This window comes from Myotis daubentonii, chromosome 7, assembly GCF_963259705.1.
Source record: "Myotis daubentonii chromosome 7, mMyoDau2.1, whole genome shotgun sequence".
Taxonomy (NCBI): Eukaryota; Metazoa; Chordata; class Mammalia; order Chiroptera; family Vespertilionidae; genus Myotis; species Myotis daubentonii.
Window position 1 is genome coordinate 82,113,148 of NC_081846.1, and position 18,178 is coordinate 82,131,325.

An 18,178-nucleotide genomic window follows, 5' to 3' on the forward strand; every position below is an offset into this window, starting at 1 on the left:
CAGGACCTTGGGTTGGACAGAGCTTCGCTGCCTTTGGCAAAACCATAGGTACCACTGTGCTTATCAGGAGGCATACTGATGCCTAACATATCACTCATTATTTCTATTGGAGACTCAAAAATGGTAATACTCCAATTGTACCCATTATTTTTATCCATTAGCTTGAATAATTTTTTATTAGGAGACGCATTCTCCCATCTATAGTTTTCTTGCCCAGTGCTACCATTCCCAAGTAGGCTGAATTAATGGGTGATTCTTTTCTTTCACCCAGTTTTCATGATAATAAATTGGTTTCCTGTCATCCTTAGAAGGGACCAATTAGGATTTAAATATATCTGATGGATTCCCCATTACCATACTTTCTATTCTTACTGAGGTTCAATTTTTTCTATGGCCAAGTAGAGCCTTTTCAAGATTGGTTTTGAATTCCTCTTAACATTATCCTAATAGCCTTTGCTAGTTTATGTCAAAATGTTCTAGGTTTACATGGTATATTTTTATCCCTGGTACAGATTCAGCTTTTTCTCTAAGAAGCCTGGTTTATTTTCTGACCATGATCTGGGTGAAAGTAATATTCATTGCTACTGAGTGTGCCATATTTAGCAAATAAAAATACAGGACACCCAGTTAAATTTCAATTTCAAATAAAAAACAAAATATTTTGTAGTATAAGTATATCCCAAATGGTCCACATGGGACAGCTTATATTAAAAAAAAATCATTTGTTTAACTGAAATTCAAATGTAATTGGATACCCTATATTTTATCTGACAACTGCTTACAACTAGGTAGGTCATTATTTCTATATTGTGTTAACCCAGGTCCTCTGAGAGGCAGGTGTAATTAGATATACAAGAGAGTTATTAGAGGAAATGCCTTTGAGGGCACAAAGGGAGGGATTTGAAGAAATAACAAGCTGCCCTGACCCATGTGGCTCAGTTGGTTGAGCATCACCCTATGCGCGCAGAGGTTGCTGGTTCAATTCCTGGTCAGGGTGCAATGCCTGGGTTGTGGGCTAGATCCCAAGTGGGGGGCGTGCAGGAGGCAGCCTTGGATGTTTCTCTTTCCTCCTTTCCTGTCTCTAAAAAAATCGAGTGAACAGAGAATTAGATAAGAAGGGTCTCCAAATATAGTTAAATATTAAATACATAAATTAATTTCCCCCTAAAATAAACTGTTGCTGTGAAAAAATATAATAATATTTTAGTTAGCTCTTCTTGACCACCTATAATATGTGCTGTTTTCTCTTGAACATCTTTATTTCTTTCTTCACTTCGTTTTTTTTTTAACATTTTTTCTTCTTCCCACCTTGATGTCCCTAAGAGTATTATTGTGATTAATGGCTCTTATATTACTCTTAAATTAAACTTTATTTCTAACATGCCTTTTAGAAAATTTCTAATTCTTTTTTGATTTCTGCTTTTTTATTTCCTAGTTTTTCTAATTTTGATTAATGTTGTTCTTTCATATAGTGTATGATTTTCGTAATGTACTTTAGGTCATTTTGAAATATGTTGTAGTTTTAAAATTTTTTGAGCATGACTTTTAGCAAGCTTTCTTTGTCAACAGCAGAAGTTGGCAAATTTCCTTAATGTCCAGGAGAGTAAATATTTTATGCTTTGCTGGCCACATGTTCTGGGTCACACTGCCATTGTACCTTGAAAATAGCCATAGGCCATATGTAAAGGATGAAGTATGACTATGTTGCAATAAAACTTTATTTATAAAAGCAGGAAGTGGGCTTGATTTGACCTGTGGGCTATAGGTTACAAATCCCTGGTCTACTGGGATACAATTATACTTTTTCCCCTTGTAACAACTTTGTTTTTAAGGCTAAACTACATCTGGTATTTGACTGTAATCATTTTCTGTTTCTCCTTTTTTATGTGAATTTAGTTCATTAAACTTTTAGGTAGTTAAATGTTCAGGTAGGTTTTTCAACTTCAAAGAGATATTATTAGTTTTCATGTAGTATTAAAAAAAAAAAAGAAAAGAAAGAAAAGATGGCCTGTGCTGTTAGCTTTCCTGGATCTGCTCAATTTTTGTCCGGATTTTTCTTTTCCATTCACCTCTATTATTTCTATTCTCCTCACTTTTGATTCCATGTCTAGTTTTTCCTCTGTATGGGGTCCTGTACAGGTGAATTTCAAGAGTTTAAGGGATCTAGACTGCTCCCACCACCTTAGATCTTGATATTGGCCTATAGGAATCATGATGTGTTTGACATTTCACAAGGCTTACCAACTAACAAGTTAACCTACCCGTTTTATGAATATTTTCAAAAGACATGAAACTCTTGGGTCAGAACAAAGAACTTTACCACTCATGGTACAGCAAATAGCATACACGTCACCATATTTGTGTGAGCTCTCCTGTCCCTAAGTCCCATGGGGGTGAATGATTGGGCCCAGATAGATGCCTGTTCACACAGTGCATTACTGTACAGAAGAGGGTCCTGGGCTTAACATACCCATTTTTTTTTATAATGGGTATTACGCATACCTTCCCTCTGACCTAGGTGGATGACATTATCTTATTTATATTGAGGAGTACGCATGCCTGCCCTTTGTCCTGGAGGGGCAGGATATCTATCTTGCCAAGCTGTAAAAAGCTTTCTTTGCTCCAGCGGAATACACTGGTCTCTTGTTCCAGGATAACTGCTGTACAACTATTTTTTAAAAAGATATTCTAGAACAAAAGACCATTTCTTGCTAGTAAGACATGTGGAAATGTGAGCAATCAATGGAGAATCAGCTCTCAGCAGGGCCCCTTTCACTCACTATCTGCTTGCCAAACGTCTCCATTGAATTCTTATGTTGATCCACTGTGCTCTTTGGTGAATATCTGCTATTTGGGGGTTTTCTCTTTGCATATTTTGGGATTGTCAGTTCTGTCATTTGCACCAGGGGCATTCAAGCTTTGTAGGTTTCTAGAGCTAATTTGTTATCTAGATGTGTTGTGAATGTTGTGCTTTGGATTTGCTATCTAGTTCTCTATCTCCCTTAAACCCATGCTGGCATCACCACCAACCTTTTCCCCAAAATGATCCTGTCTTTTAAAGAATGTTTAATAAGCCTGGTTTCACTTTTTTTAAAGTCTTTATTTTGAACATAAAATCTGTATATATAAAAGGCTAATATGCTAAGTGTCCCACCATCTGACCGGTCACTATGATGTGCACTGACCACCAGGGGGCAGATGCTCAATGCAGGACCTGCTGAGCTGCAGCGATTTGGCAGCAGCGGTTCGTGGGTGACGCACCCTGGAACCAGAGAGGAGGAAGCCCGATTCCTCACGGGGCGGTGCAATTTCACCTTCGGCCGTGGGTTATGTTGTTCCTGGGGCATTGTCGGCCTCGAATCTGGTTTACTGCACACTTGCATTTGCATTCCACACCCTGAATGACAGTAACTTTGCAGAGTGCCCTCTCGCACTCCGGTACTCCTCGGGGGATGTTGGAGAGATGGTTTTGGCCCAATCCCCACAGGCCAGGCCGGGGAGGAAGGACAGGAGGTTGGCTCCAGGGTGTGTCTGGCCCATCTCACCCAGTCCCGCCCCACCTGCCACCTTCTAATTAATTTCCATTCAATGTGCACAAATCCATGCACCAGGTCACTAGTTTATTATAATACTAGAGGCTTGGTGCACAAAATTCTGCACTCAGGGGTTGGGGGGGTCCTTCAGCCTAGCCTACACCCTCTTGCAGTTCAGAAGCCCTCGGGGGATGTCTGACTGTCGGCTTAGACCCGCTCCCCACAGGAGAGGCTCCCACCATCGTCACTGCACTCACCAGCTGTGAGCCTGGCTTCTGGCTGAGCAGCGCTCCCTCTGTGGCAGTGGTTCTCAACCTTCTGGCCCTTTACAGTTCCTCATGTTGTGACCCAACCATAAAATTATTTTCATTGCTACTTTGTAACTGTAATTTTGCTACTGTTATGAATTGTAATGTAAATATCTGATATGCAGGTTGGTCTTAGGCAACCCCTGTGAAAGGGTCGTTTGACCGCGAAAGGGGTCGTGACCCACAGGTTGAGAACTGCTGCCCTGTGGGGATGCATTGACCACCAGGGGGCAGCTCCTGTGTTGAGTGTCTTCCCCCTGGTGGTGTGCACATCATAGCGAGCAGTTGAGTGGCCTTAGCATATCATTAGCATATTATGCTTTGACTGGTTGATCAGACAACCGGACACTTAGCATATTAGGCTTTTATTATACAGGATGGTTATAATCTAAGATCCTACTGCACTGCATTAGGATGCTTGCCTTTCTCTCTCACTCCCTAATGGTATCAAGTTCTTCTATTATTCTAAGTGGAGGATCAATTTTCTTCTTTCTTTTCTTTCTATGCTAGAGGCCCAGTACACGAATTTCTTGCACTGGGTGATGGGGCCGGGGGTGGTCCCTCAGTCCGGCCTAAGCCAGCAGACAGGCATCCCTCTTGCAATCCAGGATCCTTCACTCCTTACCGCCTGCCTGCTCACTCCTTACTGCTTGGCTCACTGCTCCTTAGCAGCAGGCTCCTTACCTCTTGGCTTGCTGCTCCTTAGCACTGCTGCGGAGGCGGGAGAGGCTCCTGCCACCACCACTGTGCTCGCCAGCCGTAAGCCCGGCTTCTGGCTGAGCAGCAATTCTCCGTGGGAGAGCACTGACCACCAGAGGGAAGCTCCTGCATTAAGCATCTGCCCCCTAGTGGTCAGTGCACACCATAGCTACTGGTTGTTCTGGTTGTTCCGCCGTAACGGTAGCTGAGGCTTTTATTATATAGGAGATTATATATTTACCCTTCTTGTTATTATTTGTATATCCCATCCAATAGCAATTTCTCTTGCCCTGTTTTTTGATATGTGGTCCAACAACTAGTCATCAGACAAATAAGCTTATATAAAATGTCTGCCAATGCTTGGCTGGTGTGACTCAGTGATTGAACATTGTCCCATGCACCAAGAGGTGACTGGTTTAATTCCTGGTCAGAGCACATGCCCTAGTTGTGGATTAGATCCCCAGTGGGGGTTTGCAGTCAATCGATGTTTCTCTCTCATCGATGTTTCTATCTCTCTCACTCTTCCGTCCTCTCTCTGAAATCAATAAAAACATATTTTAAAAAACAAACAAATAGATAAAATGTGTACCAAAGTTGTAAAGTAAAAATAACTATTCTTTGAGATTGGCTATAATCCTAGAAGATTCTATTGCTCTTGTAATATTTTTGGCATTATAGACAGATTATAGAAATTTAAGCTCTATTTACTTATTTATTTAAAGACTAGAGGCCCGGTGCACAAAAATTTGTGCACTCGGGGGGGAAGGAGGGTCCCTCAGCCTGGCCTGTGCCCTCTCGCAGTCTGGGACCCCTCGGGAGATAACGACCTGCTGGCTTAGGCCTGCTCCTGGGTGGCAGAGGGCAGGCCCAATCCCTAGGTGCAGCCCCTGGTCGGGCTCAGAGCAGGGCCGATTGGGGAGTTGGGGCGCCGCCCCGTCATGCACAGAGCAGGGCAGATTGGGAGGTTGTGATGCCACCCTCAGTCACGCTTAGGGTAGGGCCGATTGGGGGGTTGGGGCACCGCCCCCTGTCACACTCAAGGCAGGGTCGATGGGGAGGTTGTGGCGTCACCCTCTGTCACGTACAGAGCAGGGCCAGTCAGGGGGTTGGGGCACCGCCCTCTATCACCCACAGAGCAGGGCCGATCAGGGGGTTGGGGCGCCACCACTCTCACACTCAGGGCAGGGCCCATGGGGAGGTTATGGCTCTACCCCGTCACACACAGAGCAGGGCCCGTGGGGGGGGGGGGTTGGGGAGCTCCCCCCTATCAGGCACAGAGCAGGGCTGCTCAGGGGGTTGGGACCCCACCCCCTGTCACACACAGAGCCGCAGGGCAATCAGGGGGTTTGGGCGCTGCCCCCTGTCACGCTGATCCCTGTGCGGGGAGGCATATTACCCTTTTACTATATAGGGTAGAGGCCTGGTGCATGGGTGGGGCCGGCTCATTTGCCCTGAAGGGTGTCCTGGATCAGAGTGGGGGTCCCCACTGGGGTGCCTGGCCAGTCAGGGTGAGGGGCTGAGGGCTGTTTTCAGGCTGGGAGTGACTGAAGTTCCCAACCACTCCTTTTTTTCTTTTTTTTTTTTTATTCTGGGCCAGCTTTACCTTGAGGCTTGGCTCCAGCTCTTAGCTTACAATGTTGCGAATCTGCTGACTGAAGTCCGGCGGTATTTGTTACAATGTTTCTTAAACTGCCCGCTCAGAGGCCTGCAGCCACAGGCGGGGAACGTTGGTTTCCTCCAACGATCCTCCATCACTGAGGCAACCAAGCCTCATGTTAGTTTCAAGCTGCCTGGCTGCCGGCCGCCATCTTGGCTGACAGTTAATTTGCATATCTCGCTGATCAGCCAATGAAAAGGGTAGCAGTTGTACGCCAATTACCATGTTTCTCTTTTATTAGTGTAGATAGTTGATACACAATATTATATTAGTTATGATGGTTTCATGTGTATAATATAGTGATTCAACATTTTTATACCTTACCATTGGATGACCCCACTAATTCTAGTACTCATGTCACTATGCAAACATATCACATAAAACATATCTATTTAAGACAACAAAATAGCATGTTCAATTTCAACATTTCCTCATCATTTTACTCAGTATGTCTTCTCCTCTCTCAAACTCAGGGTACAATTTATACAGTAGATGGAAAATAGAATGTATTAGGAGTGGTATTGCCAATATAACTGTTATCTCCAAATTTATTTTTCCCTGCGAGTTTTTAGCACTAGAGGCTTAGTATTGTATAAAACATGCTACTGCTCATAAGCAGTCAAAAAAATTCCCTAGTTTATCTGGCTTTAAATTAATGTTTTGGAGCTCAGCAAAAACTATTGAACCTTTACTTCTATCCAGCATTAGTAGATCAGAGAAATATCAAGATTATGTAATTTGTACATGTCACATAGTAAAAAGTTGAATATTCTAATACAACAGAGAGACAGAGAAAACATATTTCCCCTGAGTGACCCTGTTCAATTAATTAAAATAAAAATATAGAGATGTTTATAGTATATTGAGAGGAATTTATATTGAGGGAATAAGAAGAGTTATTTTTTCAAAGTACATTCCTCCAAGGCCTCTGCTTAAGCAAGAAGACTGATATAGATCCTTACCCGTATCCCTGCACACACACAGAGTGTACCTCAGCCTCCAACAGCTTTTCTCTCCCCCAAGAAGCTACAGGCTAATAGGAAAGGTACTACGTCACTTATGGCAATCAGGATGCTGAGCAAACTAGCGCAATAAAAACGCATAACTTGTGAGTTATACTCTAGGAGAGTTCATGGCCTCTGCATAGGGAGGGGAAAGAGCCCCTAAAGAAAACTGCTCACCCATCCTCTCAGGATATTTCAATGTCCTCTCAACTGGGATTAAACACTGATGACTCAATAAAAGAGCAAATTAAAGGATTCTTCTCTAGTCATTGATTTGTATACACTGTGATATTTGTTATAGATTATCTCCACCTCCTCCACTAATGCTTACAATTAATTATTAAGTGCAAAGATGATAAAGTATTACAAGAAAATGTAATCTTAATATTGATAGGAAATATCAAATATATATCAACTAAGAGAGGAATTAGGAAATTAAAATTTGACTCTTTATAAAATTATATGAATACATAGAATACAACCAATGGCAGGAGTTAGATGGAGGACCTAACCAATAGGAATTAATATACTTCATAATCTTTATGAGATTTAATAAAAATATAAAAGAAAATATACCCTAATATCCCTAACAGCTTCAGGATGCATTCTTTTAGCTTTTTTTCCACTCTTTTTATCCCCCCACTCCTCCTTAATCTCTTCCTCCTTTTTCTACTTTTCTTTGATTTGAATAAATATATGACTTTAGTAAATATTTAGATTTAGAAGATGGATATTGAATAACTCAATTATTTCCCTAGTAAATATAGATAGATGATAGATGAATATCTATAATAATAAAAGCATAATATGCTAATTAGACTGGACATCTTTCTGGACATCCTTCTGGACAAAGCTGGGGAAGTGAGGGAAGTCCAGGTCCTGGGTGCCTGCGGTGGCTGCAGGGAAGCCCGGGTGCCGTAGGGAAGCCGGTGCTGGCAGCCGGGAAGGAAGGCCTACTCTTGCATGAATTTCATGCATTGGGCCTCTAGTAACACTATAAGAACTGATCTACAACAATAGCAAGCAACCCATCTAGGCTAATAGCTTAAACAAAGTTAAACAGTGTTCAATAATGAGAGATATGTTTTAAGGTACCTCATTTCAATAGTGATCACATCCCAAGGTGTCCTGAAACTATATTTGTATAATCTAAACAAATGGTTATCTATGGTGAAAGGACTGGCTGCCAATCCAAGGACTTGTCCTCAATTTTCTTTGGAGATGGGAGAAGAATAAGTCCCAATGGTCAAAGGTCATTTGGTGGACATAAAATGCCAGGGGCCCTTTGATGTCAGTGGATGGTTGGGAACTGTTTCACCTAAATCTTACATTAGATTATTCCTTGTTTTCAAGAAGAAAATTCTTGGGGGAGCCTGAATCCAAAATTAAATTCCTCAAAATAAATAAAGCATGATGACGTTGTTACGAGAAATGGATGTCCTTCCTTCTCTTCAAAATTAGTCAAGATCCCACTGTAGAATTTTTTTCTTTCAATTCATGAAAGATTTCCTTGATTGTGAAATGTGCTTTGTGCTATTTTGGGAATTGTATGAGGAAAGAAGTCAGATATCCATTATGAAGTCCTAGTGTAAGTCTCAGTAATAATGTATTTTCCAAGGACAAACAAAGAGGTATTTTGAATGATTACAAAATCTAGTCTCACTTATGAGAAAAAGAACTATCAGGTTCAAAGAAATTAGTTCATCCAAAAAGAAAAAGGACTCATTATTTGAAAAGGATAAGTGTTATGCCAATGTTTCTAAAAACCTTCCATATATGAGAATCTTTTCTATATTTGTGGACATAATATGATTCATAAAACTTGAGTGTATTTCTAAAGAAATGTGAAGATCAGGGGGAAATATTCACTAATATCAGTTAAAAGAAACAGAAAATCTTTTTTTATCATCACCACCTGAGGATGTTTTTTAAATTGATTTTAGATGAGGGAAAGACAGGGAAAGAGAGAGAGAGAGAGAGAGAGAGAGAGAGAGAGAGAGAGAGAGAGAGAGAGCAAGAGAGAGAGAGAGAGAGAGAGAGAGAGAGAGAGAGAGAGATGAGAGAGAAACATCGATCGGTTGCCCTACTTGCCCCTACCAGGGATTGAAACCAAAAACTAGATATGTGGCCTGACTGGGAATCAAACCCACAACCTTCTTGTGTATAGGACAGTGCCTAACCTACAGCCACGTAGCCAAGGCCAGAAAGTATTTTTATAGTATGCTAATTAACATAACCAATTCATTAGATAATCTAATAAATAAACACAGACCCTTTGTTAAGCATCTGATGGATAAAAATAATGATAACAGGTAAATCTACATTCTCAAGCTGTTTTGGCGTTGCAATTCAGAGAGACATATGGAGAGAAAATATTACATGAGCACAATCATTTGCATTGTTTTCCCTTCTTAATACCCTATTTATATATGTCATAGAAGGGCTGGGGTGATGGGAAGATGTCAGGTGTGTTTATTAACAACTGAGAAGACTGCACAGCACAGAGCTCAGTGTGAATGAGCACTTCATCAATATCTTCAGATCTCCAGTGAGCAACAAGAATGCTCTCAGGATATTGCAACTCTGCCTGCTTCCACCAGAGATCATAATTGGGCTATGAATTTCTACAGCAGGAAAGTCTCTCATAGACAGATACTGACAAAAAGTTTAGTTAAATTAATGCCAAAACAATCAGAACAGTATGAATAGTATAAAAGGATGTCACTTACATATGTAGTTCTTCTACTTTCTTTAAAATAAATTTTAAAATAGTTTACTGGTTAGAGCTTCTGAAATATAGCTTGTTTCTGAAGATTCCTCAGCATAGTGGTTTTCTGCTCAGTGACATGATATACACTTGAGGGAATTCAAGAAGCCAGTGGAGGTGAGTTGAGGTGATTTATAAATCGAAAGCAAATGATAGCAGAAGAATGTGAAGTGAAGCTATTTCTTGATCTACGCAAAGCTAATTGGGCACATTTCAGGCCAGGTCTCTGAAGGCACAGCTCATGAACTCTGTCTTCAAAATGCTGTGCTCATTACAGACACTCAATAGAGGACTGGCTGATGCCCGGGAAAGCCCCATCAGGTGGCCTTTACATGACACCTCAGGCTTATCTCAGGAAGCAGAGGAAAGACAGGAAAAAAAAAAGAGGGAGAGATTCCAGGCAACTTGCTGCTTACTGAGTCCTACCTAATTTATCTGACAGTGAAGAGTTTGTCTCTGAAGGCTGTCCGGCTTCACAAAAATCTCACGAGACTCTGTCCTTCTCAGACATAGCAGAGTTTTGCCAGGCCCTATCTGTTATTGATTGTTGTTGAAATAAACCTGGATTCTGGGTCCACTTTTCGACATGGAATACTAAACGAGCACACATGACCTAAACATTATGGAGCAACCCATATTTGCTTAAATATTGTAATGATACTTTCACATGGATTAAATTGTTATCCAAATCATATAAGCTGTCCTCAATTATTCATATTAATAAGTCCAGGGAAAAGGAAATGTACGGCGTTGGCATCTCACTTTTAAAGAGTCAAGTATGCAGGAAAGGAAGACATTATATATGTTCACAATGTTGCAAGTGATAGTTTTTTAGTGATTTCAGAAACACAAGTCAACATACTAAGGAAGCAAATGGTGGGTCGTGTCTACATGGGCACTTGAAACTGGGATTTGAAACAATAAAATTTTTCAGAAGGTAGTGGTGGAGTCAATACAATGCTCATGTATTGCAAGCACGGTTTGGACCAGAGATGGCAAACCTATGACACGCGTGTCAGAGGTGACACGCGAACTCATTTTTTTGGTTGATTTTTCTTTGTTACATGGCATTTAAGTATATAAAATAAATATCAAAAATATAAGTCTTTGTTTTACTATGGTTGCAAATATCAAAAAATTTCTATATGTGACACGGCACCAGGGTTAAGTTAGGGTTTTTCAAAATGCTGACTCAAAAGGTTAGCCATCACTGGTTTAGACATTTATAACCCAAATGGACAATCTCTCTGGGTCTTCTGCAATTATAAGAGTCTGATTCCATTCCAAAATTTAGGAGAAACTCCTTTATAATAATAAAAGCATAATATGCTAATTAGACCAGACAACCTTCAGGATGACCTTCCGGATGAAGCTGGGGCTGTGAGGGAAACCTGGGTTCTGGGTGCCAGAGGGAAGCTGGTGCTGGCAGCCAGGGGAAGGAAGGCCTACTTTGGCATGAATTTCATGCATCGGGCCTCTAGTCATTATATAAGTGTACAAATTGTATGGTTGTCCATGAGTTAGCTCATTAAAGACAATATATAAGAAAAGTACTCAAAATATTCTGTAAATCTCTACAACATTCTCCTTTAGTGGGTCTTTAAATTTCAAAAATGATACTCTGCAAATAAATTTTTCATTTTCTGAATTTAAAAAAATTATCAGGTCAAGAATTGTGACTATACACTCATGTGTCACTAGAGAGCATGAGAAATTTGATGGATATCAAGGATCCTTTGTGAAGTAATTAACTTATCTGATGATTTTATTTTGTATTTTTCTAAGCAGTTAATTGACTCTCCTCCCCCTAAATGTTAAACATACATAAATAATTTAACACTCAGATGATAGTTTTTGCTTCATATAATCAATATATAATCATAGATATTTAGAGAAAGAAGGGTTCTTACTAGTCACCTAGTCTAAACTCTTACATTTTATGAGGTAAGGAAGCAGAGGCGGAATATAAGTGACTTCACTCTGGTCCATACCTCATGCCCTGAGGAGATGTGAGAGAGAAACATCGATCGATTGCCCTACTTGCCCCTACCAGGGATTGAAACCAAAAACTAGGTATGTGGCCTGACTGGGAATCAAACCCACAACCTTCTTGTGTATAGGACAATGCCCAACCTACAGCCACGTAGCCAAGGCCAGTGTAAAAATACATTATTACTGACAATTTTTTTTTAACTAAAGAACATTTTTTTCTTTTTCACTAAGACTTTATCTTAGCACATAATTAAACTGTCACTACCCCCACCCCAACTTGAAGAAGGGTTAGTACAGTGAATGTTATAAAGCAGATATGAAGGATTGGAATCAACATTAACTGAAAAAGAAAAACTTCTTAGTTAAGTCATCATAACAATGTTTAAGTAAAACAAGAGAAAAAAGGGGGGTGATGGGAGTTCAGATTGAACAAGATCCTCACATATCATCTAACACATTCAATCCTGGCTAGAGTGTACCAAAATGGAAACAGGATTACTATAATAGAAAACTTCACTACAGACAGCTGTACACACCTGTGTTCCAAGCCCACCCCCAACCCCCAAATGCTTCCAACACAACTATTTCTTGGCCTGTTGGGCCTGTCGACAAAGGAGCACGTAGATCTTCTCTTTAATCCAATCTTTGTTATAAGGCTGGTATGTCTGGGTATCAGCTCAGTAAACAAGACAGCTGAGGTCCGCCAGATCATCAATAAAATCAAACAACTGGCTGATATCATATGTGATAGAGGTCCTCTGAGCTACACTGCAGTAGGCTTATATACACTTGAGTAGTTTTAAATCTTTGTAGATGTTTCATTTTAAATTGACGTTTTAGAGTTTTAAATGATAACCTATAATCAGAAACCATACAAAACTTAGCGGCAAACATTCTCTCAAAATTTATGGTATTTTTTTACTTTTTTCTTAAACATTAGAACTCTTTCTTCAATAAGAAATGAAGTAGAAAATCCTACATTATAATTGAATTATATTTAAAAAAAAATTTAAGTTAGAAAATATCAGTTTACATGTGATTAAGTTTTAAACAGGATGAGGGTAATTCCCTCTTGTCTATAACTTGTCCTGTGTCAACAGAAATTTTTGAACATAAAGTGGATTCCTTCAAGTCAAGTCAATTGTCCAAAATGGAAACACATTCAAGGGATGAATACACTCAAATAATGAACAGAAGAGTGAAATATAAGGACAGAAAAGTTACACGTGAGGGAAAACCTGAATTGTCAGGTTTGTTGGATCAACTGTCCAGTAGCTGTTTTACCAGTGTTTCATTTTAAAACTTTGTCTTGTACTTTTTCAATAAGCAAAGTTACTTTTATCACAAAGTTACATCTGTTGAAATAGACCAACACACTATTAGAAGTCCCTTCTAATATCCACTTGACTGCCTCATTTGATTACCTAAGTTTGAAAAGCAAGCTCTCTCTTTATCCAAATCCCATCTTTCTAAAGTGAAACTCATGCTCTAGAGCAGCGGTTCTCAACCTGTGGGTCGCGACCCCTTTGTTGGTCAAATGACCTTTTCACAGGGGTCGCCTAAGACCATCCTGCATATCAGATATTTACATTGCGATTCATAACAGTAGCAACATTACAGTTATGAAGTAGCAACGAAAATAATTTTATGGTTGGGTCACAACATGAGGAACTGTATTTAAAGGGCCAGAAGGTTGAGAACCACTGCTGGGTTTGGCTCCTCAGATGGAAATGGTCTCAGGTTCCATTCTGATCAAACATATCCTATGTTTTTCTCTCTGCCTCTGCTCCTCCCTTCCACTCTCTAAAAATCAATGGGAAAAATATCCTCCGGTGAGGATTTAAAAAAAGAAAAAAAGAAAAGATATTCATTATATTTTTTTTTCTAATTTAATCCAATCTGATGAAGAGATCGATTTCTTTAAAAATATGTATTTTAAAGCAACTATTGTTATGATTAATATTTAGGACAAGTATGGCAATGCAAGTTTGAGAAATTAATGAGTCAGGAGCACAACAGCCACTGGGTGGGGAAGTGGCTATTCAGACAAGGAGGGAGCTAGTCCTTGGCCAATAAAACATCTCAAGGCTACTCCCCTCCCCTTGCCCATCCATATTCTCTGTCCCTTCTGCTGCAACCTGTGCACAACTCATGTGCTGACTCCAGTAGGGTCTGGATATTGAACTCTCTCCTGCAATTTCTCTCCTGAGCAGTCGCCAACAACCTGTACCTAAGGCACGGGGACTTCTTCCTTGCCCATCTACTTTGGGCAGGTCCTTTCTAGCACCCAGGAAAAGCCAGGGAAAGGAATAGATAGCTCATCTGGATGAAAGTGGTGAACTGTATCTGTGATACCCGCAGGAATTCAAGTTCCAAAGAGTTACATGGACTCATCAGATTAGCATCCCTGCTCCAGGCTCCCAGGACCTGCATTATAACAGACTCCGTGCAGGCAGGTAATTTGGTGAATTTGGCCAGGTTTTAGTTTCTCTTCCTTGCAATCCCTCCAAGCCTCACAGTGTGCTTGGCACATGATAAGTGCTCAATTAACAAACTTTGAAGGAGAGAGAGTTGTATTGAGTAAAGAGAAGACTGGAAAGGGACTTAAAATTTGAAGGTTTTCCTACGTGTCCAGGAAAAAGAAAAGAAAAAAAACCTGAGTTCTTGAATAGCATCCTTACTAATTAATGTTTTAAATCAAAACCTCTTCCGATCTCCACTGGCATCAGCCAGGCAGGCAGCAGGGAACGCAGGCTGGAGGCTGTCCACTGCCCCAAATCAGGAGGAGCAGGGCCCGTGGTCATAATTAGGAACAACCTCTGGGTGCTGGTGGCTTCCGTGGGGCTCTGCGCCCCCGACTCCCCACCGCCCCTGTCCGCTTGGAGCGATGGAGCATGCCCAGTGGCCGCGCTGGAGCCATCGAGGGCTTTGCCCGGGCGCACGCAGCTTCTCCGGGTTTTAGCTGGAGCCTTGGGGAGGCGGGTGGTGAGGGGGCCAGCGGAGCCCCGCAGCCTTGGCCGCGCGCGCCGGTGGGGAGCTCGCGCGCTGCTCCGGGCTCGGTCCCGCCCGGCTGTGGCTCGGCGGACGCTGGAGCGCGGCGCCCGGCTGCTCCACCTGGCGCCCCGAGCCGCGCGGGAGCCCCGGGGCCGCGAGGGGCGCAGGAGGCAGTAGCATGCCCGCCGGGTGCCTTCGGCGCTGCGGGAGGTGCCGCTCGCCGCGCCACTAACTTGCTACTTGGTGTGGTCGGTCTGGTCGCCGAGGCTCTGGACGCTCTGGGGTGTGGGGGCGGGGGAGTGGGGAGTTGGAGGGTCTGCGGTAGCCGAAGGAGGGATCCGGCTAGGGAGAGCCTCCCTGGTGCCGCTCCCCTTCTCCTCCCTGCGCTCCCCTCCCCCCACCGCGTCTCTGCCTCTTTCCCTTCCGCCCATTCGGAGAGCGCTGGGCGCCTGGGACTTGCGATCGCTGCCAAGTGATGGTCCCCGAGTCTGAAGTGCCCGCGAGGAAGTGAGCGCCAACGCGGCCGCGGGCGATGACAGCCATGAAGAAGGAGCAGCAGCCCACCCCGGGGGCCAGGGCGAGCCAGGCGCCGCCGGCGGACCAGGTGAGTGGGCAGCCGCGGGCAGGCCCTCCTGGGCAGGGCGGCTCCAGCCCGCGCGCCTCCAGCCCCTCCTCCGCCGCTCGGCTCCCACGCCTCCCTCTCCCCACGCTCCCCCCGCCCCAGTCCCCGGCTCCCTCTGCTCCTCCATGGACTCCGCAGGAAGTTAGAGCCTCTGAGTGCGCTCGGGCCGGGCGAGAGGATGCGCAAGGTGGAGAGCCGCGGGGAAGGGGCCAGAGAGGTAAAGGCTGGGGATGGCCCGGGGGCTCCGGGGGCCGGCCACCGAGGGCGGGAGAGGCGGCCGGGGCTCAGGAATGGGGGCCTCTTGGCTCCTGGTAATGCACGCGGGAGGGGTCGATGCGCTCCTGGGGGTGCCCACTTGCAGGGTTGGAGCCCGCCGAGCCGAGAGGAGCGCTGGCCAGAGCTGCGGGAGGAGGCCAGTGACCTTTAGGCAGGCAGAGTTTTTGCTTTCGTCTCTTTCTTTCTTTTGAGGAGACCGGGACGGGGGCGCAGTGGGGGAAGAGGGGAGACCAGGTGTGTGTGTGGCTGTGGAGAGGAGCGAGCTTGGGAGCAAAACGACAAATATTGTGGGGAGCTGGGAAGCTATCGGCTTTCGTGATTTGTTGGGTCCAAATATGTTGTGTTTACAGAGAGGTGGTGCCCAGTGCTGGCTGAGGGTTAATTCTGTCCCCTCAACATCTTTCCACACCGACCACCCCTTGTGTTGTTTCTGTCTTCAGGAAGCTGTAGCGTCACCCTAAGGTGGATCTCCATTGCGCATCTGGCCCTGGGTTGGGGTGACTGGGGAGTTGTTGTCGCTTTCCCCGAAGTTGTAGGGTCTGGAGCGCTAAGGTGCCCCGGTCAGGAGGAGGGAGGCTGGATGCCTTGGCTCCAGGTGCTGTCGCGTTTACATCAGTTAGAGACTGGGAGCGGAGAGGGGAGAGGCTACCCTGAGTTACTTCGGGGTAGCCAGGAGGCTGGAGCCAGGGGTACCAGAGAAGGGCCCTTGGTCGCCAGTGCACTGTTGAAGGCTACCGGATGCGTTTCTGGCAGAGACATTCCCAGCTAACTGCTAGAAGTGGGGTGAAGGGGGTGCAAGCCCCTGGGTGCCAGTGAAGGCTCTCCTTTTGGCATATTCTAAACATTGAGGGGAGCTGTTTAAATGGCCAGGAGTGGCCTGGAGGCAGATGAGGCCATTAGGTCAGGCTTGTGGTCTCTCTCTTCTCCCCTTCCCTCCCTCCCCCACTCATTTCCCTCTCTCTACACAGGTGATGAGTTTTACTCAGTGCTTTAAAGCACTGCCCCCCACCCCCCTCAGTTTTCTGGGGTGAATGTTGCAATCTTTACAAAGCAGTTGTTTTCTTAAACCATCCTCTGTGCTCCATTTTCTGAGATAAGTATGAAAGTATTAAAACACTTATATGCCTTTTCCCCTTATATCACATTTCCCAGCTCCCTCCAGCACACACTAGGAGGTAGCAACTGGTTAACAGATTATAAAAAAATATTTCAGGAGAAGCGCAAGGATTTAACATCCTCTTTCAGGCTGACAGCCCCTAAATTTCATTAACACGCCACGGAGCCTCTCTATTGCTTTTGGAATGATGCTACCAGTAAGAACGGTTAGTCAGGTGAGAGTCCCCACATGAAATCTTTGCTCACTAACCTGTGACACCAGCTGGTTACTCGAGGTGCTGCACAGGGTTCCGTGGCGGTGGAGGCGGGGAGGCAGATGCTGAGCAGTGCACAGGCAATGTGTACACAGTGGACAGGCTGTCTGTGCAGAGCAGAGCCTCCGGTCAGGGCTAATCTGCTCCTTCAAATTCATATGAGAAGATACATTCGAGCTTGAATCCATTTTTCTTGTTAGCATGCATTTTTGTCCATGGCCTTCCCAAATATTCAGGGAGTGGCCACTTGCAGAACTCCTGTTTTAATTGAGTTTTTAAAGTGCCTTTCTGAGTATTTACCTGATTTTAAAATGTTAGTGGTAGGCATATTATGGTTGAGTTAAAATGAGAGAGACTAATTTTGCAAGGGGAAGGAAAGTCTGATTAAAATATACCTGGCAATATTGGGTGTTTTCAAGGACTCCCAGAAAATACCTATATCTAGTATATTCTTTGTCTAAAGCTTGACATATAGAGTGATGGCCAGATAATATGAACAATGGCTGTGAATGCTTAAACTACTTGCTGTAAGACTACTACGTTTTTATTAACAGCATTAGTCATTGTGGTCTAATTTTGCAATTGTCACACAACTCCCATGTGGAACTTGATATAATACCTCCATATAGACATGACTGATTATGCAGGCTTCTCTGATATTTCTGGAAAAAAATTATTCATAAAATTTAAAGAACTGTAGCTTTATGAATTCCTACTTGATGGTTAAATAGGGGGCGTGTTCCAGCTAATCGCAGGCTGTGTATTGATTGTGAGTGATTCAAGCTTTTGAAGGCTGCCAGGAAGGTTTTCATTTTATGAAACCTCAAAAGCGCCTTGTCCTGAAGCCATTAGACACCTCTTTCCACTTACAGCGCAATAGAAGACCACACTCTTTCCTCTGCGCGAAATGGTTATGACCATATAATTTGGTTGTTGTTATGGTCCTTTAGAGCTCG

The 18,178-nt window shown here is 43.5% G+C and overlaps 1 protein-coding gene across 2 annotated transcripts in view; it reads left to right on the plus strand.

Moving 5' to 3' along the window:
• Nucleotides 1-14,787: 14,787 nt before the first annotated feature.
• The window catches only part of DPP10 (dipeptidyl peptidase like 10), a 637,668-nt gene continuing 634,277 nt past the window's right edge, over nucleotides 14,788-18,178 (plus strand). Inside the window, exon 1 of one of the 2 annotated variants that reach the window (XM_059704650.1) lies at nucleotides 14,788-15,558. In XM_059704650.1, the coding sequence (XP_059560633.1) occupies nucleotides 15,487-15,558 (72 nt within the window). In that variant the 5' untranslated portion in view covers nucleotides 14,788-15,486. Of the gene's footprint in view, nucleotides 15,559-15,695; nucleotides 15,794-18,178 lie in introns of those variants that run through there. The other variant, XM_059704651.1, reaches the window with a different exon arrangement.